General features: G+C 43.4%; 1 protein-coding gene across 3 annotated transcripts in view; it reads right to left on the reverse strand.

The window, feature by feature from the left end:
- LOC138747629 (ubiquitin-conjugating enzyme E2 Z) overlaps window positions 1-20,289 on the reverse strand; it is a 27,352-nt gene extending 7,063 nt beyond the window's left edge. For 2 of the 3 annotated variants that reach the window (XM_069907031.1, XM_069907030.1), the window contains exons 1-6: window positions 20,106-20,289; window positions 14,757-14,829; window positions 12,422-12,609; window positions 9,653-9,764; window positions 5,279-5,391; window positions 2,263-2,353 (exon numbers count right to left, since the gene is read on the reverse strand). In XM_069907031.1, the coding sequence (XP_069763132.1) occupies window positions 2,263-2,353; window positions 5,279-5,391; window positions 9,653-9,764; window positions 12,422-12,609; window positions 14,757-14,829; window positions 20,106-20,278 (750 nt within the window). In that variant the 5' untranslated portion in view covers window positions 20,279-20,289. Of the gene's footprint in view, window positions 1-2,262; window positions 2,354-5,278; window positions 5,392-9,652; window positions 9,765-12,421; window positions 12,610-14,756; window positions 14,830-16,496; window positions 16,786-20,105 lie in introns of all 3 variants that reach the window. The other variant, XM_069907032.1, reaches the window with a different exon arrangement.
- Window positions 20,290-23,602: the final 3,313 nt, after the last annotated feature.

The raw sequence follows: 23,602 nt of genomic DNA on the forward strand, positions 1-23,602 counted from the left end.
TTTGGTCTGACCATCAATCTGAACAAAACTAAAGTACTCCATCAGTCTGTGCCAAACACCAACAAAAATCATTGTTGACGACACCCAGCTGACAAATGTACAGCTTCAAATACTTGGGAGCATCATCTCAGGTGATGGGTCTTTGGACAAAGAAATTGACTCCAAGACCAGCAAGGGATCTGGGGAAGCTGTGCACCAGAGTGCTAAATCAACTGCATCTCCACAAAGCTGAAAGTCTACGTAGCTGTGGTCATCCCTTCTCTCTTGTGAGACCTTGACTCTGTACCAATGTCACATCAAACAACTGGAGAAATTTTACATGCATGCCATTCGGTCCATCCTTGGCATCCGTTGGCAAGACTGTGTCTCTCAACCTGGAGGTCTTGAATCATGTGGTCCACCAAGATCGAGTCCCTGATCATCAGAGCCCAGATGGGGTGGGTGGGACATGTCATCAGAAGGAATGACCACCATATGCCTCGCCAATTGCTCTAGTATGAACTGAAGACCAGATGGAGACCTCATCCGTGCAAGTGCTATAAAGATGCTGTAAAGGAAACCCTAAGCTATATGATTCACACTCCCCACCAATAAGAGAAAAGAAACAATCAATCCCAGTAGGTAAAGGATTAAGAATACGAAATGGGGAATGCGGCGCAGACAACGTGTTTTTTTGCCCCGACTCGTTTTTATTTAACACCCGAGGTCCTCTAGCCTCGAGGAGGATCGACATCTTTGTTGGTATTTAGGTGGTTTTTGTATGTTTATATTTTGGTATTTGTATAATTTAAGGGATAGGGAGGGTGTAAGGAGAGAGAAATAAGGACTTTGTAAATCATATTATGTGGAAATAATGTAATATTTTATTTATTGGATTTACACGAGTCTTGAAAATCAAAAATAAAAGTCAAATAAAAAAGGAAACCCTACGTTACAGTGACATTCAGCAAAGAGAACTAAAGCTGCAGCTGCTAACAGATCTCTCTGGCGAGCCCTGTGCAGTTTTGAAGACCGACCGGTGCTGCCAAAAACTGATGGAAAACCGTGAACTGCATCACAAAATGGCAGTTACAGTTATTACAAAACAGACTTCCGGTGGCCCCATTGTGCTAGACTCTGCGCTTCCAGACTGAAACTGCAGAGTCACTTTTGTATCCATAGATGAACTGCACAACAACGCGTCTTGGGCAGCACAGGTTTGTGGGCCAAAAGGACCTGTTACCATGCTGTATGTCAAAAAAAAATCTTCTGTACCATTTCCAAAGCCTCCATATCCTTCCTGTAATGGGGGCATCAGAATTCCATATAGTAATTGGCCTAACCAGTTTTAAAATCTCAGCAACATAATTTTTTTTTACTCTTCTTGTCAATACCCTGACCAAGGATGCTCTCTCACCCAATCTGTCTGTGTTGGTCACTTTAAATGACCCATGGACCTGAAGTCCCAGATTACTATGCATGTTAATGCTATGAAGAGTCCCATCATTATTTAAATCATGAGATTAGAGAATGCTGAAGTCTTGGATTCCTATACACAAAACACAGAAAATTAGCAAATAGGAATTAAAACAAACAGAACATGGATAGTCAAAGCAAAGGATCAGGACTACAAACATGGAGAAATCTTGCTGCACATGATTGGACCAGATCTGGATTATCACATGGAACTTTGGTCTCCCGTTTGGAAGAATGCACTTGCAAAATGTTCAAAGATGGAACATTGTGCATTCCTGAATGAAAACGTTGCCTTAGGAAGAAACATGAAGCAGTATTTTCTGCAGTTTATAAAAATGCAAAGTAATTTTATTAAAATGCAAAGATTCTGGGAAGGGTGGCAGAGTAAAGAAAATACTTCCCTGTGTCAGGATACGAAGAGCTAAGTGGCAGTCTCAAAATACAAAGTCGGCTGTTTGCAACAGATGGAGCATCTTCAGGAGCCGATGGTGGAGCATCTTTGTGAGATGTGGAGTGAACTGTTAAACATTCAAGGCTGAGGTAGATCTTTCAGGTCTTAGGGGAGCCAACAATTATGCAGAACTGCAAGTCAAAAACCCTTGTTTGTTTTCAGAGTGAAAATAGAACTGGAAAGTTGGTTAAAGTAACTTGTTTACACAGAACGGACTGATGGCGGATGCAGGAAGAATGGTATCGTTGAACGAGGTAAAAGTTGTAAAGCCAGCCATTGCTTTGCCATGAAGTGGGCCAGAAAGTGCCTGGGAGTAGATCTTATTTAGCGGAGGTGAGCAAGTAAAAATAATTTACCTGCATGGTTTGGCCCTGCAGATGAAGTCGATCCTTACAAGATAGTTCATAGAAATCGTAGAACTCCAAGAAAGATTTCTCCATCACACTTCTGAGTGAATGAAAAACACAAATCATTCATTTGTTTAGCTGATGAATGTTTCACATTTGTGGATCTGGTTCGAAATGCAATGCAATTTACTGCAATGAAACAACCTATTGCTGACTGAGGCATTCACTATCTCTAGTGAGGTATTTGAACCCGCAGGAGGCAGTTTTGATGTACATCAAATACAATCTCCCTGATTCGAGCCAGTTAGGCTTGCTGGTGGATTTGAGTCCAACAGCAGATAACTGAGTAAGTAAACAGAGCTGGGAACCCAGTGCAGTGGTAAGAGAGCATGCTGTGTTTTCAGAGGAGATATTGCTCAGTTGAGTTATTGAATCAAAGTCCAGTGAAAGAGGTTTATAGCTTTTTTGTGGGATCTTGTTGTGCCCAAATTGGCATCCATGTCTAATGTAACAGTGTAGTTGAATGACTTGAAAGCATTAGAGGATGCCATAGCTCAGGAGCTATTGATTTGGGTTTGACAATTCACTCATCTTGAGAATCTGCTACACTTATTTTGGCTTGAATCCAGTTGTCAATATGGTTTGTTAGAAAAGCATTAGTGACAATTTCACTAATCTCTACCACCTCATCTTTAACCCATGTAATAAACATCAAAAACATTTACTTTAAAAATGACAGTATTAAACAGTTGATTAAAAAAACAAATATTGAAGTAGTAAATTCAATAACTGAAAATCTATCCATCTGTCTGAGGAAATCAAACAATATTGGAAAATGAAGTAAAATATCACTGAATGATGGAACATGCACGAGGGCCAAATGGCCTTCTCCTGTTTCAATACCCCTATGTTTTATAGCAAGTCATTTGAGTTCCCTAATTCTGTCAGTTCAAGATGCTGGCTCCTTCAAAGAACCATCCAACTCCCTTCCACTTCCACAGGTAAGTAAAATATCAAATTCCCTCCCAGTGAATCAGCTTTCAAACATGCTCAAGGAAATGCATTCCAGATGACAGAGATAGTACTTGCTGATAATACCAAGACTGGCTGAACTGTGGACAGTGAATACAAAAATACAAAGGGATGTAGATCAGCTTCAGAAATGGGCAGAGAAATTGGAGATGGAATTTAAACCAGACAAGTTTGAAGCATTGGGAGGTCAAATGCGAGGGAAATATATGCAGTTAATGTCAGGACTGTAAAGAATAGGGCTGTAAAGAAGGAGCATGGCACACTTGCCTTCAATGGTTGAGGCACTGAGCATAAAAGGAAGTCATGTTGCAGCTACTGTATAAAAAACTTTGGCGAGGCTGCATTTGGAGCACCGTGCATTATTCTGCTCACCGCATTACGGGAAAGACGTAGAAACTTTGGAAATGGTAACAAAAGATGGATTGAATTTTAAAAATTTAAATTTAGTCACACAGCACGGTAAAAGGCTATTCCAGCCCACGAGCTCATGCTGCCCAAATCACCTACAACCTAGTATGTTTTGAAAGGTGGGAGGAAACCGGAGAGCCCGGAGGTAATCCATGTGAACATGATCAGAACTCCTTACTGAAAGTGCCAGATTTTAACCTGGGTCACTGGTGCTGTAATAGTTTTGCCCTGACCAGATCAGCAATAAAGAGAGGCTGGGCAAAGTTGGGTTGTCTTCTCAGAGGTGGAGGGGAGACCCAACAGAAGTTTATAAATTATGTGATGCCTTGACAGGGGGGACAGTCAGAATTTACCTCCCCTGAGTAAAAATGTCACGAGAGGGGGGGGGCTAAAATGAGAGATACAGGGCAAATTATCCATATATAATATAAATAAATGAACATTTAACATGCACACACACAGGGGTGGATGATTGGAATGGGCTGCCTGGAGTGGTGGTGGAAGCAAACACAGATAATACCCCGTTTTACGAAAACTCGCTTTATGAAAATTCGCCTTTACAAAGAAACCTGTGTTTGAATGGGTTTTCGCTTTTACAAAAATAGCCTTTAATAGTAGTGAATGGGTCTTCGCCTTGCGCTATTTCAGCTTATGAAAGGTTTCATAGAACTCCAGTTTCATAAAGCAGGGTGTACCTGTACAAAAGTAGAGATTAAGAGGTTTCTGGATAGACACATGACTATCAAGGGAATGGAGAGATGTGTACCATGTGCAGGCAGCAGAATCCAGGCTCCAAATGTTGGGCACTGTGTGACCTGCCTCTAGCATTTTTATGTTTTTATGACAATCACAGTGTTTTCAGAATTTTAGTTTAACTTGGACACCATGTTTGGTGGAGACACATGAGCTGAAGGGGCTGTTCTTGTGCTGTGCTCTTCTCAGTAAATATTCTTATTTCTTTTTGGGTGGTACACAGCCCAACTATTTTCAATGGGGGGGGGTCAAAGCACATTTAAAGAGAAGGGGCCATGGATGGAAATCCTAATGTTTTTATTATGTAGTTGGTAGCAGTTCAGAAGAAACAACTGACTGCTTCACTGGGAAGGAGGCCCATAAACTTTGAGCAGAGTCCCAACGGGGAGCATAGCCAAAAAAAGTTGAGAAGGGCTGGCAATGGCAATTAGCACAATACGGTGACAGTGCCAGCGACCCAGGTTTGAATCCAGCATTGTCTGGAAATAATTTGTTCTTTCTCCCCATGTCTGTGTGGGTTTTCCAATGGTGCTTTGGTTTTCTTCCATGTTCCAAAGACGTTCAGGGTTTGAAGGTTAATTGGGTGTATTTGGTCAGCATGGACTCATGGATTGGAAGGGCCTGTAACCATGCTGTATCTCCAAATTAAATATTGTATCCTTACGATGCTGACTCCGGCCTTTCATGAAAATCTCTCAATCTTCAATGTAACCATAATGCAAATTACATTCAACTGGGAAATGAGTGATCCCGTCATGCACAGCATCTGAATCAAATATCTTGGAACATAGTTTTACAAACTATACTTCAGCCCAAGTGGAAATACAATTACCTTAGTGCATCTGGGCAGGGACATTTTCCATCTAACATATCACAAACAGCCACTCTGATAGATTCATGGCGTATACATTCATTATAGTTTTTACTGTCCCCTGGATGTCTCTCCTAAAATGATAAAATGCCAAAAAAAACTTGTCAGTTTTAAAATTATGTTTGAGAATTTAAGAATATTAACAAAGAACTCAGATTTTAATAAGGAATGGCCACATTTTGATATCTCAGCCTTGACTAATCTGTTAACTACTCACCTGTGGAGGACCATCAGAGTGGGATCTAACTGCCCATGCGCTTGAGCATGCATGAGCTATTCCAAAGAGTGCACGATTGACATCCCTGGTTCACGTTTTCTACCCCGGCACCATCCAGCATCAAGAAATTCAGCCTAAACCAGAGTGATTGGGATAGAGGATGCAAGTTGGGGATAGTACAGTTGATTGGAGGAAATGTGTGCATTGCCCGGCTCACTCACCAAATAATGGCACAAACCCCAGTTAAGGAAATGGCTTGGAAAAAAAAAAGATACAAATTGCATTCTTGAAACTGCACCATTAACTGTAAAGGAGAACAAGTTTGCCTCTATTTTCCTTAGAAAGGTATGTCACTGCTCAACTGCATTTCTGGAATAACATCTAAGTCATCATCACTTGTTCATTTTGATTGTCAATGCTGATGGCTTTTCATTTTACACCATGCAACATGGAAATAAACTGGCCTTTCTTCCACCTGCATTCCATGTGTCTTGTGCTTAGTGCAAACAGGAACCCCAGACAATTTCCCTTTTTGCAAAGCACCGAGTGAAATTTGTACACGATAAAGGGTCCTGACACAAAATTTGGAGTGAGAATTTCTACCCATGGATGCTGCCTCACCCACTGAGTTCCTCCAGAAGCTTGCTGTTTGCTCAAGATTCCAACATCTGGTAATCAAATGTAATCCATTCTATTTACCAAGGGAGTTTACCGCCATTATCCTGGTTGCTGTATACATTCCGGTCCAGGCTAACAACAGGCAATCACTGGAGGAGCACTGTGATCAGCAACCATGAGACAGCCTCTCCTTATAATGTCCTGATGTCTTCCCGATCATTGGAGAGGACTTCAACTAGGCTAAACTGAAGAATCTGAACAAACTATCATCAACACATTACCCAAGAAATCAGAGAAGCCAACTCACTTGACCACTACTACACCAACGTGAAGAACACCTACTGAGCCATCCCACTTCTGCAAGTCTGATCACCTGACTACTTCTACTCCCGGCATGGTTGAGGGAGGTGGAGGAGTGCCTGCAGGACTGCTTTGAATCGGTAGACTGGACCATGTTCCTTTAAGTTTGAGGACGAGTCCTTGAATGTGCCATTGCTGTCTCAGACTTCATTAAGACCTGTGTGGATGTGCACATACCATGAGAACTCCAACCAAAAGCTGTGGATGAATCAAAAGATTTGCAACCTGCTGAGGGCGAAGTTGAAGGCATTTAAGACAGGTGATCCAGATCGCTACACAAAGTCCAGGTACAAACTGCGGAATGCCATCTCAGCAACAAAGAGGAAATTCCAAGGGAAGCTAGAGACCTAGTTAGATACTCACCAACTTTGGCAGGCCATTACCTCCTATAAGGATAGGCTAAATACCATAAATGGTTGTGATACTTCACTACCCAATGAGCTGAACACCTTTTATGCTAGCTTTGAAAATGAGCACTCAACACTACCAATAAGAATCCCTGCAGAAGCTGACGCCCCTGTGATATCAGCCTCTGAGGACAAGGTCAGAACATTTTTCAAGAGAGTGACCCTCGCAAGGCGTCAGTCCCTGACAGCATACTAAGCATGATACTGAAAATCTGTGCCAATCAACCAGTTGGAGCGTTCACGGACATTTTCAATCAGTTAGAGGTTCCCACCTGCTTCAAAAGGGCATCAGTCATCCTGGTACCCAAGAAGAGTAGTGAGCTGCCTCAATGATTATCACCCTGTAGCACTCATATCTACTGTGATCAAATGCTTTGGAGAGGTTGGACATGGCCAGAATTAACTCATACCCAAGGTCTGGACCTACTGCAATTTGCCTACCGTCACAATCGCTCCACAGCTGATGCAATATCACTGGCTCTCCACTCAGCTCTGGTTCACCTAAACAATAGCAACACGAACATCAGGCCAATCTTCATTCACTACAGCTCAGCTTTCAACACCATCATACCCTCAAGTACTGTTCCAAAAACTGACAATCTGCACCCCCCTTTGCAACTGGATCCTTGACTTCCTCATCGGAAGATCATAGTCAGTACACATCAGAAACATCTCCTCCTCACTGACTAATCCACACAGGTGGACCTCAAAGATGTGTGTTTAGCACACCCATGACTGTGCAGCTAGGCACAAATCAAATGCCCATCTACAAATTTGCCAATGACACCACAATTGTCAGCAAAAATCACAAAGCAATTAGCAAGTGTACAAGGCTGTGACAGATCAGTCAGTTAAGTGGTGTAAAAACAAACTTGCACTCAATGTTGGCAAAATCAAGGAGCTGATTGTGAACTTCAGGAGGGGGAAATAAGGAGAACACTAACCATTGAGGGGTCAGCAGTGGAAAGGATTAAGGACTTCAAATTCTTGGGTGTCAACATCTCTGGATATCTGTCCATGTTGATGCAATCAAGAAGGTGGCTCGCCCACAACAATACTTCGTAGGAGTTTGTGCGGATCAGTAATATCACCAAAAACTCTTGCAAATCTCTACAGGTGTACCGTGGAGAGCATTCTCACTGGGTGCATCACCGTCTAGCATAGAGCTGCCAACGCACAAGAGAGGAAAAGACTACAGAGAGTGGAGAACTCAGCTAGCATCACTCTTTCCTCCATCAAGGACATTTACAAGTGGCAATGTCTTAAGGAAACAGCCTCTATCCTCAAGGACCAACACCACCCAGGCCTCTGTAATTTCTGCCACCTACAATATGATCCCACCACCAGACACATCTTCCCTCTCCTCCCTCCATAGGGAATTGCTCCTTATGTGACTCCCTCGTCCATTCATCCCTTCCCACTAATCGTCCCCTTGGCACTTTCCCTTGTGACCACAGTAAGTGCCACACTTGCACCCACACCTCCTCCCTCACCACCTTTTTGGGCCCCAAACCATTCTTCAAAGTGAAGCAACATTTCACTTGTGCATATGCAGGAGCCATCTATTGTATCTGGTGCTCCCGTTGTGGCCTTCTCTCTAATCGGTGAGACTGGACACAGACTGGGATATTGCAAAGCTCCTTCAATCTCCCAGTGGCCAACCATTCAATTCTGCATCCCACTTCTGCACTGACATGTCTGTTCATGGTCTTGTACTATCAAAGGCCACCCGTAATTTGGAGGAGTAACACCCAATTTTCTGTCTGGGCACTCTCCAATCAGATGGCATTAACACCGACCTCCAGTTTTTGCTAACCTACTTCCCGTTCTCCATCTCAGTCTTCTTTCTCCACCCCTTTCCTCTCCTTTCACAGAACCAACTCCTCTCCCCCTTTTAAGCACCCTTCCTCCCTCCTTCATCCACCTACTACCTCGTGCCTGTGGGATGGTGCTCCTCTCCCCATTTTGTCGGGCCCCTGCCTACATTTTGTTCATACCTCGATGATGGACTCAAGCCCAAAATGTTGGTTATGTATCTTTATCTTTGCTATATAAAGTGCACCGTTTGACCTGCTAAGTTGCTCCAGCATTATGTTTTTACTTCAATCGCGATGTCTGCAGACTTTTGTGTTATACTCCACCATCCAGGTCATGCCCTCTTCACACTAACATCTGGAATGAGGTACAGGAGCCTGAAGATGAGCACCCAGCAATACAAAAATAGCTTCTTCGCCCTTGCCATCAGATTTCTGAACGGATAATAACCCATAGACACTACCTCTTTTTCTATTCTATTCGCAGTAATTTATATTAAAAATGTAATTTATACATTTAATGTTTATACCTGCAATGGATATTTGCACCTAAAATGCCGTTGCTAAACAACAAATTTAATGACATGTTCATGACAATAAATTCTGAACTGTGGTTTTTTGTGTTTCTCAGAATGAAAATTACATTGGCAGAATTTTTAAAAAAACTTCAGCTCATCAGATAACTGCATTTCTTTGTTATATCTCTGGCAAAAATCTCTGAAGACGTCATCGTACGTCTCATGGAAGCAATACAAATGGTTTGTGACAATCTTTATGAACTCCCACTCTTTCAATAACCTCATTCCTATAGCCATCAATTTCCTTCTCATTACACTTCTCCTGCTTTTCAAGTCAACAATGACAAAATCTATAATGGGATATTAAATATGTAACATTGTTAAAGCAGACATCAACTCACCTGCTCAAATCCTGGCTCATTGTGATATGGATTCTCAGTCATCAGGGACTGAATGGATATGAGTACCGAAGAGATGCTCTGGGCCGGGCTCCAAGCAGGACCTGTCCAGGTGCTTAAAAAAGTTTTTCTTTAAAGATTCAGTAGAATCATGGCAGCAATAGTCCAACACAATATCAAAATTACTGTAAAATGTCAGCCCAAAGCAGTTTTCTTTAAAATTGAAAATACTAAAAACATTCTCCGTGGGAGCACCCACGGAAGTAGAATGTGCCCGATATGTTGAGTATTTCCAGCATTTGCTGTTTTTGTTCCTGATTTCCATAAACTGCAATGTTTCTGATATTTGCTCCATTCAAATTGATTATCAGCACACATCTGAATTGTAGCCAGGCAGAATTAAATTGGAGAAATAAACAGTACGATAGATTAAGTCACACATGACCCACAGTGAGATGGTAAATTAGATCCAAAATTGCCTTGGTCATAGAAATCACAGGGTAGTGGAGGAGTGATTTTGCTGAGACTAACGATATTCTGCAAGCATCGTGTTGAGACATCCATCATTTATAATAGTGGTTTCCCCCTTATCTGTGGTTTCACTTTCCAGTTTCAACTGTGGTTCATAAACCTCCGATCAGGCAATGTCTGACCACATATACTATACGTCCGCGGTCCCATAATAATTGTTACTGAGAGCAAGTCCGCAGCAATTTAAAAAAAGCAATTGCTAGCTATAGGAAATTTATACAGTACTGTATACTCAAACTGATCCGACTTCCCTGCTCTCTCCCCACACTGATCCCACAGCCCCGTGTCGGTCCCCACACTGATCCCACAGCCCCGTGTCATCCCCACACTGATCCCACAGCCCCGTGTCGGTCCCCACACTGATCCCACAGCCCCGTGTCGGTCCCCACACTGATCCCACAGCCCCGAGTCGGTCCCCACAATGATCCCACAGCCCCGTGTCGGTCCCCACACTGATCCCACAGCCCCGTGTCGGTCCCCACACTGATCCCACAGCCCCGTGTCGGTCCCCACACTGATCCCACAGCCCCGTGTCGGTCCCCACACTGATCCCACAGCCCCGTGTCGGTCCCCACACTGATCCCACAGCCCCGTGTCGGTCCCCACACTGATCCCACAGCCCCGTGTCGGACCCCACACTGATCCCACAGCCCCGTGTCGGTCCCCACACTGATCCCACAGCCCCGTGTCGGTCCCCACACTGATCCCACAGCCCCGTGTCGGTCCCCACACTGATCCCACAGCCCCGTGTCGGTCCCCACATGGATCCCACAGCCCCGTGTCAGTCCTCAACCTGGATGCCACTGCCCCACAGCCCTGTGTTAGTTCCCACACTGATCCCACTGCCCTGCTCACTCCCCACACTGATTCCTACTTTCAAATAAAAAGTTTACATATACACGACAGTATCCCATATAGCTTTGCTAAGTGTATAATATGGTGTTCAATGTCCCCATCACAGAACGTATCGTAGACGTTAAGCGGTGCATACCTGTATTCAGATTGACTGTCGCAGTATCTCAGTGTTTGTGTTCAAGTAACTTTTAAAAAAGTATTGTTATAATTGTTCTATTTTGTTAGTAGTTATTTATTGTTAATCTCTTGTTGTGCCTAATTTATAAATTAAACTTTATCATAGGTGTGTATATATAATCGGAAAAAACACTGTATACATAGGGTTCAGTACTATCGGCAATTTCAGGCGTCGCTGGGGTTGACGTGGACTTGGAACATATCCTCCAAAGATAAGGGGGGACTACTGTACATTAATGATTTGGATGAAAATGAAAGTGGATGATTCCTTCAAACAATCGAGGTACAGAAGGATCTTGGTGTGCAATTTCATAGCTCTGAAAATAGCAACACGTGGATAGGCATTAAAGGCAGCTGACAGCATTCTTGCCTTCATCAGTAGGGGAAAAACTTGGATATTAAGTTCAGTTCTGGTCACTGCACTAGAGGAAGGATGGGAAGGCTTTGGAGTGGGTGGAGAAGCAGTTCCCCAGGATGTTGCTTTGACTGGAATAAATGAGCTATAAAGAGATGTTAGACAAGCTTGGCGTTAATGTCCCTGGATTACTGAAGACTGAGTGGAAACCTGATAGGAGTATATAAAATAATAAGTAGCATATAGAGGGTGCATAGAGTCGTTCTTCTAGAGTGGAAGTGCCAAAAACAAGAGGGCATAAGTTTACAGAGAGGGGGGAAGAGTTCAAAGTGGATTTGTGAGACAAGTTCCCTCCCCCTCCCATAAAGAGTGGTAGATAGCCAGAATGCTATGCCCGGGGAGGTGGTGATGGAAATTGATATAGGAATGCATTTAGATGGGCACTTGAATGTTTTTTTTTTGGGGGGGGGGGGTTTGCTGAGGGATATAGATTATATTCAGGCACAGATATGCAGCTAAAATGATCAACATAATCAGTAGAGACACTGAAAATGTCATTGTATATTTGCACAAAATGGAATTTTTCATCTCTTGCCAATTGCCAACTCGTGTGTTAAAATAGTTTCTCAAAGTAATTGTTTCTTTGAGATCCCTTTATTGAAGCAGGAAGATTGATAATGCACTTGTCTAACATGGTAGAAAATGGGAGCTGACTGAAGGAGAGGGCAGAACCTCTCAATTGATTTTTTGGACAAGGCATTTAATCCTGAATTGAGCTGATGGGATACATGTGAACGAATCACAAATTGTTACTTTTATAAGCACCATATTTCCAACTGACAATCTGTACATACCCAAGTATGCTGAGGCACACTTTGCCATTTCTGTAAAAGTTTGGGTTAAAGCGCACTGTGTTATTTCCAGTTGTCACGAGTTTGACTCTTGGTGGGTGGATGGGATAGTCTGGAGGGCAGCGAAAGAGAAAAAGAAAAAAGCCTGCTTCGTAAGGTGTGTCAAAAGGTCCTGTGATTAGTGCATGGATCTGCATAGAAAAGAATAGAAAATCTGATCAGAACACACTTGAGATATTACTGGGCATCAACCAACAAGAGTTAAATACTGCATACAATTAATCAAAATATTTTCTGATTGCACTTAGCAAAAGTTTAATCTTCACTTTTCCTTGACACTTTGGAACAGAATGTAACATTCTAGCATCAAGTAAAGGGTTAGTGGATTTTCTTCCCATCAAGAAGAAAAGATCTCCACACAGCAACAGGACTGGTGATTGAAAGGACAGAAATAAAATCAGATTCCAACTGCTAATTACAGTGAATTTGATCTGTGACTGATGAGTGAATTGCAGTAAAATTCAAACACAGCCTAGCAAGAATTCACTACAGAAGAGGGCAAATAACCATGGACCATTTTTCTGCTCCACGCCCTCCTACCTCCCTAACACAAAATAATACCAACAAATATGCTGTAACAGTCCAAATGTTAACACGAGAGCTGCAGGCAAAGGTAATATTTATTGCCCATCTCTAGTTGCCCTTAGGAAAATAACTGAACCACCCTCTTGACCTGCTGCAACCATTCTTGTAAATGTGCCAACCAGTGTAGTTGGGTGGAATGTTTCATTTTTTAACTTGTTGACAAGGAGGGAAGAGCAAATTATTTCCAAGCCGAGATACTGTAAGTCATGGAAAATCTGGAGGTCGTAGTGTTCATGGGTGTCTGGTGCACTTCTCTCTCCTGGCAGTCGAGGATTGGAAGATGCTGGAGTTAGCTAGGTGAGTTACTGCAGTCCAATTTGTAGACCACCTAGCCACGATTCAGTGGTGATGGCGACAATCAACATCCAGTGTGGGGGGTGGGTTTTACAGAACATCTTTGGTGTTTTTGGAGCTACACTTATCCAGGCATATAGAGTTTTCTGTCACAGTGGTAACGAGTCACGGAAAGGCTTTGTGAAGTCAGGAGACACTCAGTGCAAATCCTGTCACAGTATGAGGGTGAATGGCAGCAAGGTTTCTGGTGAATGAGACCTCTAGAATTTTGTTGTTGGGTACCCACAATGATAATGTGTTTGCATTGCTATGGATTCTCACTAGATGTAGCTTTAGTTACTTCATCTGCCCATTCCTGAACATTGCCTAAGTCTTGTTGCAGTCAGGCTTTCTGAAGGACAACAACTTTGGTGCCAACACTGGGGACACGAATAAAACTTCAGAGTATCGTTAACTCAGCCTCCAACATTAGGGGCACCAGTCTTCTCCCATCGAGGACATCCACAAGAAGCGATGTCTAAGGAAAGCAGCCTCTATCCTCAAGGACCCCCACCACCCAAGCCATGCCCTCTTCACTCTGCTACCATCAGGAAAAAGGTACAGGGCCTGAAGACAGCACTCAGTGACACAAGGACAGCTTCTTCCTCGCGGCCATCAGATTCCTGAATGAACAATGAACCATGGACACTGCCTCACTTGGACTTTTATTTATTTTGTAGGGTGGTTTAGATGTGATCCTGCTGCAAAATTTTTTAAAAAATTGTGATATGTTTTTAATTCTAAAGTGAAACTGAACACTTCAATCATCAATGGAGCAGAGGCACTGAAAGCTTTTTAGTGAAACAAAAAAAGTCAACAGACGCTGATTGTAGTTAAAACAGAAAAGTGCTGGAGAAGCTCAGCAGGTCCTGCAGCGTCCACAGATGCTGCCAAAGCTTTTTAGTGCTTGGATGAGCACTTGAATTGCTGGAAGATGGGACCACAAGCTGACATAGACATAGCAGGCCACATGGCCTGCTCCCTGTTGCTAAAACTACCGTACTTCTGAATTGATAAAATGGAAAGTGATAGGGAATACTTGTGGATAAGATGATTGCCCTCCAAAACCACAATATCCTTCCTTTGAGAAAGATCAGACTCCAGCCAGAAAAGGTTTTTGCGTTGATATCATCGAGGCTCCTTATGGCCACATTTAACCAAAAGGTTGCCTTGGTATGAAGGGGAGCAATTCTTAGCACAACTTTGGGACTTTGTATTTTTATTATTGTTTGGATCAACTCTATAATGAGAGAGTCTTTTGTTTTTTATTTCAGATTTCCATCATTCACAGCACTTTCATTGACATGGGAAACTGAATGAAATTGTGCATCACATGATACTGAATACAATGCAGTCGCACCTTAGTCATGTCCTGTGGGTCTGGGACCACAAACATCCCAGGTGGTGGCTCTTTGTAAATAGACATGATATCCCTGCAAAGGAGGACAGCATTAAAACACATTCAATGTTAAACTGCAATGTCATGGAAGAAATGTGACAACCTGATCAATTCCTAACTGAGGTCTTTAAAATTTTGAAAGGACTTGATAGCAAAGATGAACCAAAACTGTTTCTGGCTAGGGCTAGGCTTGTTAAGTATTACACATTCTGTGACTTCTGCCCTTCTCTCCCATCTTTACTCCATCACTTCCAGACATGTACTTCCACCATCTGCAATACTGTGGCATGGTTTGCTTCTGATCTTGAGGGAGAAATTAAACCATGGCTCATATTGACTCGGGCTTCTCTCCTTTACTATCCAGCACCAAGTTACAGAGGAAACCAGAGAAGTTGGTGTAGTTGGACAGGTAGGAGGTGGAGGTGCAGAGACAAGGCTGACGTCACACACCAAGTAACATTCCACTTATTTTTTTCCCCCTACAATACTGTTCAGAATTAGATCTATAGAGTAATTAGTTAATTGTTCCAATTATCTGTGGAAAAAAAAAATCTTCAAACAACAACTTCTCAAGGAATGTGCAAATGCAACTGATTCAAGAATTAAATTACACCGGAAATCTTCTAGTCAGGTACCCTCTGGGAATGATAATCACCAATGTTTGCTTTGCTTTACTGCAGATTAAAGAGGCAAGGATATGGCAGCCTCATATCAGTTTGTATTTTTCTGAAACCTTTTTCTAATCTCGCAAAGTACCTCAGTAACAAATTCCAGAACCAATCACCTTAGTAGCCAGAGAGATAAAGTACCTGTACCTGCGTTAAACTCAATCCAGTTCCCTCCACTGTGCTTTTCAGCCAGATAACTGGGGCAGCACAACGCTGTTATGGCACCAGCGATCGGGACTGGGGTTCAAATCCCATGCTGTCTGTATGGAGTTTATACGTTCTCCCTGTGCCTGCAGGGGTTTCCTCTCACCCTTCAAAATCTATCGGGGGTTGTAGGTCAATTGGGTATAATTGGGTGGCACGGGCTTGTGGACCGTAAGGGCCTGTTACCGTGCTGCATGTCTAAATTAAAAAAAATAGAAAGTCCCAGGTTACCTGGTGCTGATTTGACTTTGGTAGAACTCCAGTTAAGGGTAGAGGGATCAACTTCCCATTCCCAAGTGCTTTTGTGAATCTGCTTCCAAAGGGCATTTAAACAACAATGCAGCAATGGCAATGCATTTCCAAAACAGGTTAGTGTGCAAGCAAGACGGGGACCTGGAAGTGGAATTCAAATGACTGTGCTGACCCAGTTCATCTTGACGACGGTATTTGGATGATGCTGCCAGAGCAGTTTGGGTAAGAAACAACAGTTCCATTTTGTAACAGTCAATATTGTGGGCCTTCTACATCATGGGTGGAGGGAATAAAGGTGTAGGATGATCAAGTGTTGCCAATCAAGAGGGCATCGTCTTTAGTTTTACTAGGTCGCCTCAATGCCACACTCAGTTAAATGCTGCTCTAATGTCAAGGGCAGTCACTCTGACCTCAGCTGCGGAATTTTGGACCATGGCTATATGCGGTCTGCAGCCAAGTAGAACAGGCAAAATTATGGGCAAGCAGGAGCTGTTTGAGAGCATTAGGATTGAAGCAGACTGACTGGGTAATATTTAGCTGGATTGGATTTGTCCTGATTCTTATGTCTGGGACATACCTGGGCAATTATCCATAGTCAGGTGTAACTGTACTGGAACAATTTGCCTAGATGGCCGCTAGTTCTGGTTTTCACGACTACAGCTGGGATGTTGTCTGGTCCCGTTGTCTGTGCTGTATCCAGTGCTTCAGTCATTTCTTGCTATCACGTGGAGTGAGGTGAATTGGCTGAAGCCACTTCAGTGATGGCAGGGATCTTGGAAGCCCAGATGGATCATCTAATCGACACCTCTGGCATATCAAATGTAGTAGATCTCCCACCCTATCACACTGCCTGTGGACAGATGCTGCTAAAAATAAAGGCTAAACATCAGATAAGAATAGAAGCAAGATTAGCTGCGAGGGGATCCACAGTCAAATTGCTCACGAATACTAATAGCCTTAGTTGCCCTTGACGAATGGACATTTTGAAGAGATGTTGCAAGTTACAATTAATCAGAGCAAATACTTCAGGAATTAAACATAGGCTATGTTAGAAATTCTCCCCATCTACCTTGAGTGCTACAGTTACAAAGTAGGACCCCATTTGAGTGAAGTCACTGCTGTCTATTTACAATAAGGAAATGGTATTTAAAAGTAAACATTTAAAATACTGAATAAAACACAAAGGTCTGCAGACACTGTGATTGAAGTAAAAACCCAATGCTGGAGAAACTCAGGAGGTCAAGCAGTGTACTTTATGTAGCAAAGAATACATAACCAACATTACAGGTCTGTCGACACTGTGACAAAAGTACTGATTATACTCATGTAATAGTTGATCTCTCCCCCCCACCCCACCCCCAATTTTTGGCCCCAAAATTGGACATTTTCTGTATGACCCATGTAAAAGTCGACCCCACCCCCACTATTTTTAGCCCCGACCGCCTGCCTATCTGAGTTCCTAATGGCCCTGACCACGAACCCTTGCCTCGGCTGCCTGCCCATCTAAGCTGTCAATGCCCTGAACGCCCACCCATCCAAACACCTGAGGCCCCACTTGCCCTGACACCCTGACCACAAATCCTTGCTCTGTCCGCCCATCTGAGCTGCTGATGTCTCTATGTGGATCCTCGCCCGGTCGCCTGAACACCAGAATTCCCAACCCCTCACCCAGAGACTCTCTCCTGGGTCCCGGCCGAGCGCTCATCCAACCTCTTGACTGCAGTTCCATCCCCCTCCCCCTGAATGCCAAAGCTCTCAATACCTTGACCGCAGATCCTTGCCTCAGCTGCTCACCCATCACCCCAACCATGGATCCTCGCTCCATCTGCCTGAACACCAGAGCTCCTGATGCCCCAGCCACAGACTTTCTCCTTGGCCTCAGCCTCCTGCCCAACGAAGCCCTTGATGCCCTGAACATGTACTTACCACCCGGTCCTGGCTATACGAGCTCCCGACACTTTGAATGATGCAGGTACTTACTGCAGTCAAAAGTATGACCTGTGTAAAAATTGACCCCCCCAAATTTGACCTGAAAAGTTCATCCCAAAGCTTGACTATTGCATGAGTATATATAGTACTGATGATTTAAAATCTTTTTAATTATTTTGAATGTTGATCCTGCTAATATTTGAGCACAGACTTCCCTAGGGAACCTTTTGACATTTTACTTGTATGTAAAGCATCAGTAAATTGGCCTGAATGATGCCATGCCAAAATCTTATAACATTGCTTGCCAATTCTAGAATCTGGATTAAGAGATACAGATTCATGTTAAGATAGATTGATATGGACACTGAACCATTAACTCAGCCTTATCCTAAAACCATTTTAGACTAAACACTTCTGAAGTATCATCACTCGAGCAATGTAGAAAATTCAGCAGTCAAATTGCACACACCAAATTCTGACATGGTATGTAACATTAGGCACTGCCTGTAAGGAGTTTATATGTTCTCCCTGTGTCTGCGGGGGGTTTCCTCTGGGTACTCCGCTTTCCTCCCACCCTCCAAATGCACAGGGTTGTAGGTTAATTGGGGTATAATTAGGCAGCACGGATTGAAATGGCTGAATCAAGTTCTACAATGTTGTAAATAAAATAAAAAATTTAATTCAGATAATGAAGCTGCCCAAGCATCTGGAGAAAACATTTCAGCTGCAATACAACAGTAGTGTGGGGTATTTTTCATCTACCCAAAAGAGTTTAGTTTAAAAATTCATTGAAAAGACAGCACTTGTGGCAACAAAAACTGTACTAAAATATTAGCCTATCGCTCATCTCTGGAAGGAAATCAACTGGTACCCTTTGGATTTAGACATGGCAACCCAGTTAGCCGTGACTGATACAATACCAAAGCAGAGACCCCTTTGTTACCAGTCCAGAGGCCAAAATGTCAGTAGAATTAATTGTACAGAACATGTACAGTGGTTTTCAAACTGAGCTCTGTAAATATCTCACCAAGGTTTTAGTTATTCAGCCAGATGCAAGAAAAGCTTTCAATGATGTTTGAACTGAGCCTTTTACCTTGTGATTCAGTTTGAACACAAAGCCATATGCTGCAGAATTTAACCTATTGCATAATTTATTGCAACAATGTCAATCATGATATGTTAATTGATATTAAAAAAATGAACTGAAAGGGCAAAACTGTGACAAATGAATTTCAATGCAGATAAAAGTGCAGTTTCCCCCTTTAAATCAATGCTTTCGAAATAGAGACTTACAGATTCATGCACATAAATTTATTATTAACCATATTGCTGTAGTACATGAAATCAAGTAACTTCTTGAACCTTGGGGCACAGGCCAGCTACAATCTGAAGGGCATATGTAGCTTGAGGGAATAGGATCTTCCCCCTTTTCCACTATAACTATAATTCTACACAGATTATTGCAGAAGTAACTCATTGTTTTCCTTTACACTAAATTGTAATTTGCTTTAGAATACTAAGAGGATGAATTATAAAGAAAGATTTTTAAAAAATCAGAACTCCAGAAAATTTAACAGCAGCCACAAACAACAGACATGAAGCCCGACGATTTCAGTCAAGGCAGACAGGTAGGCCTCCAACTGTCAAAGATGCAGAAAGTTGAAGCATACAGCATTTTAATGGCAACATAGGAAACAAATAAAAACGTGCAATTGGAGAAGAGTTACACACATGACCTACTGAATTGAAGGAACACAAAGATATAAATATACACAAGGGCACACAGTATTAAAAGTGAAACTGATAGTTGGGCAGGTGTGAAAGGGTGGGTTTGAAAGCATTGTAGATGGACTGAACCTGGAGCAGCATCTCTGCCTCCTCCAACTTCCAAACTGTGGCACTTTTCTCAATCTTTTCTTCCTCCAGAAATCACAGCCTCTCGATAATCGGTACCTTTTTTATTCTCCCATCCACTAGTTAATCTCTAATTGTTCCACGAGTGAAAGCAAAGTCTGCCTTTCATTTGAGAAATCCCCAGTGGGGAGACCTGTAACGCCCCCCCCACCCCTTCCCGGGGAAACCACTCCCCTCCCAACTCCTTCCCCAACGGGGATACATGGAAACCATCTCCCTCCTGACCAAGGAACCTCAGCTCCCGTCTCTCCACCACCCCCACCCTCCCCCCCCTCCCCCCGGGGTCCCAGCCCTCATCCAAGAGCCCCTCACCCTCCCGGCCCGCACCCCCGGGGTAACTTACCTTTTGATCCGGAGTAGGCAGGGCTGAGAAGGCTTCTCACTATCCCAGTCGGTGCTGAGGGTCGGGTCCCACGAGGTAGCATGGAGTTGACTGAGAAGGCCAGTTGCTACCGAGCCGGTGCTACTTGGTAACAACATCGGGCTCACGCTCTCCTCCGCCGGAGCTTCCGCCATGTTCAAACCCGCTCGGCCACACACAGCGCAAGCGCAGTGAACCAGACGCTCCGCAGCGCCGCCATCGAATAGCGATCGCCCGCCCACAACGGCGCCGCCTGCTGTCAGGACCACGATACCTGCTGGGTTCAGAGTGATGCGACACGCCGAAAACAGCGCCTCCCCCTGTCCGCTCCTGTCGTCATGCATCTTCAAGTGCAGCCCCAGCCGAAACGACCCCATGCAGCGCCGCTCACAGGCGTTTCGTGTTTCTGCATCCCCAGAATCTCGAACGGCCAGCGTTTAGCCCCGACTTTAGCGGGAGGTGGTGCCACCCTGTGGTAGACTAGTGTGCATGCAGCGAAGTCCAGGCTTGGCAAATAAATGGCGGGCTGTACTTGCAGAGATTTGGTGCCACCAAGAAGATTCTATGCAAATAGTCACAGCATGGAAAGAGGCCCTTCAACTCAACTTGTCCATGTCGAACAAGTTGTCTCTTTTGCCTCTCTAAACCTTTCCGTGTCTGGCAATTGGTTCCATGTCCTTACCACCCTGTATGTGAAGGTGCCCCTTTGGTCCTCTTAAAATCTTTCCCTTTTCACCTTATGCACATGCCCTCTAGTTTTAGATACGTTCTAAAATGAGGGGAAAAAAAGGGCTGACCATCCATTTCAACATGATTTTAAAAACCTCATGTTCCTCCCCTTGCTCCAGGGAGAAAAATTCTCTGCCTATCCTATAATTCAAGCACATTGGTCCTGGCAACATTCTCCTGGATCTTTTCTGCACCCTTTCTCACTTAATGACATCTTTCCTGTAGCTGGGCATGTAAAACTGTCCAATGCTCCATGAAGATTATAACACATCTCTGCCTGACAAATGAAGGCAAGCGTGCCAAATGGTTTCATCACCATCCTGTCTACCTGTGTCATCAATTTCATGCAACTACACTACTATACTCCAGAGCCTCACCATTCACATTGCAAACCCTGTCCTGGTTTAACCTCCCAAAGTGCTTCAGTCTAATCATGTTTCCATCTCCATCCATTTTCTTCTACCCTTTCCAAATACTCCTCACCTCGACTGCATTCCCCATAAATCTGGTTCCTTGCAATGCGTAATGCCTCCACATCCCTGTTCTATATTGGGCATACTGTGCAGTTTAACTAATCTTAATTGTATTTCCTGTCACTTTATCACAAGACATAGGAACAGGCCCATCAAGTCTTCTCTGCCATTCTATCATGATCTGATCCATCCTCCCACTCCCCAGCCTTCTCATCTTAACACCCTGAATAATCAAATACCTTTCAATCTCTCCCTGAAATACACCCAATAACCTCACTCCATAGCCACAAGTTCCACAGACTCACGACACTAAATTTTTCCATGTTTTAAAGTGATGCCTTTTCATCCTGATGTTGTGCCTTCTTGACCTATCATCCTCTACCATGGGAAACAACCTTACCACATGTACTCTGTCCAAGCCTTTCAGCATTCAAAGTGTCTCTGAGATCCCAGAGCCAAAAATCATTCCTCAAATGTTAACTCTTTCATTCCTGGTATAATTCCAGTAAAATCTTCTGAACCCTCTCCAACACCAGTGCATTGTTTCTTAAATAAGATGCCCAAAATTGTACACAGAACACAAAGTGAGGTCTCATCAGTGTCGTATAGTCTCAACATTACATCCCAGGCCTTATATGCTAATCCTCTAGAAATGAATGGCAACTTTGTATTTGCTTTCTTCACCACTGACTCATCCTGGAGGTTAGGGTATCTGGCACGAGGACTACCAAATCTCTTTGCATCTCCAAACTTTGAATTTTATCCCCATCTAAATAATTGTCTGCCCATCTATTTCTACCAAAGTGGATGACCACACTTTCCAACATTGTATTTAATTTGCACCCTCTGCCCATTCTCCTAACCTATCTAAGTCTCTCTGCAACCTTTCCATTTACTCAGCACCAGCTTCTCTACCACATCTGCAAAGCCATCTATTCCATAATATAATTTATATTTAACATAAAAAACAGCCCCAACATCAACCCCTGCAGAACACCACTGGTAACTGATAGCCGACCACTCTCTCCACCCTCCAAAACATACAGGGATTGTAGGTTCATTTGGGGGAGGTGGAAGGGCCTGTTACCATGCTGTGTGCCTAAATTGAAAAATGCAATCTTCACCATTTACAATCCCAGCTAACGCAAGCTTGCTCATCTTGCCCACCATTTTTTCATGCAAATCATTAATGTAGATGACAAACAGCAATGGGCACAGCACTGAACCCTGTGGCACACCAGCTACCCCACCCCCAAGTCTGAAAAACAGCCTTCCACCATTACCCTCTGCTTTCTATCATGGTCATTTTTTACCCAATCTATCTCACCTTGGATCCCATGTGACCTACTGTCCAAGCCTTTCAGCATTCAAAGTGTCTCTGAGATCCCAGAGCCAAAAATCATTCCTCAAATGTTAACTCTTTCATTCCTGGTATAATTCCAGTAAAATCTTCTGAACCCTCTCCAACACCAGTGCATTGTACAGTACCTACTGTACAGAACTTTATTGAAAGCTTGCTGATATTAAACAAAGGCCCCTTTATAGTGAAAAATCAGCAATTTGTAAAAGACAGGTTTTACCTGCATAAACGGCCTAAAGATGGATTGGCGGGTCCAACAAGCTCCAGATTCCCTCCGCCAAGAGTGGAAATGTCAGAGGTGGAGCAAAGTTGCTCCATCTCCTGTGTGAAAGGATCACCGCTGAAAGCAGTTGCATAGGGGGAGGGCTGATGATGTCGTCAGCCCACTACCCAAGCATGAATTTTAAAACAAAAACAATGTTGTAGAAACTCAGCAGGTCAAATTAGTGTAAAAACACACAAAGCTGGACCCATCTGTGAACTTGCGTGCATGTTCCACGTCACAATGGCGGGTGGCACTACTGAACTACACCCCCACCATCTCCTTCACCCTCGGAAGCTGGCTCAGGAATCTCCCCGCATGAAAGGACTGCGTGATACACCTTTTCCATCATCTGCATAAAAGGTAAAGCCATCTTTTTAAAAAAAAAACTTGAGCACGTGGCTTTTGTACCTAGAGACAAGGGTGACAGAAGGATTTTCTATGAGACATGACAGGCCCCATGTCAGATTCTTCCATGGTTAAAGGTCATCTGTAGTAGATACTTGCTTATGCAGTGTTCAACCATGATTAAAATACAGCCTGTGAGTACAGTATTAGTTCCTTATCACCAGCCCTACTAATGCTGGGGGAGCCAATGTTCCAGCTGCTAATAATCATCCTTGCTCCCCAATAAGTCACTGCTTCTGAACCAGAA

This window comes from Narcine bancroftii, chromosome 12 (genome assembly GCF_036971445.1).
Source record: "Narcine bancroftii isolate sNarBan1 chromosome 12, sNarBan1.hap1, whole genome shotgun sequence".
Classification (NCBI taxonomy): Eukaryota; Metazoa; Chordata; class Chondrichthyes; order Torpediniformes; family Narcinidae; genus Narcine; species Narcine bancroftii.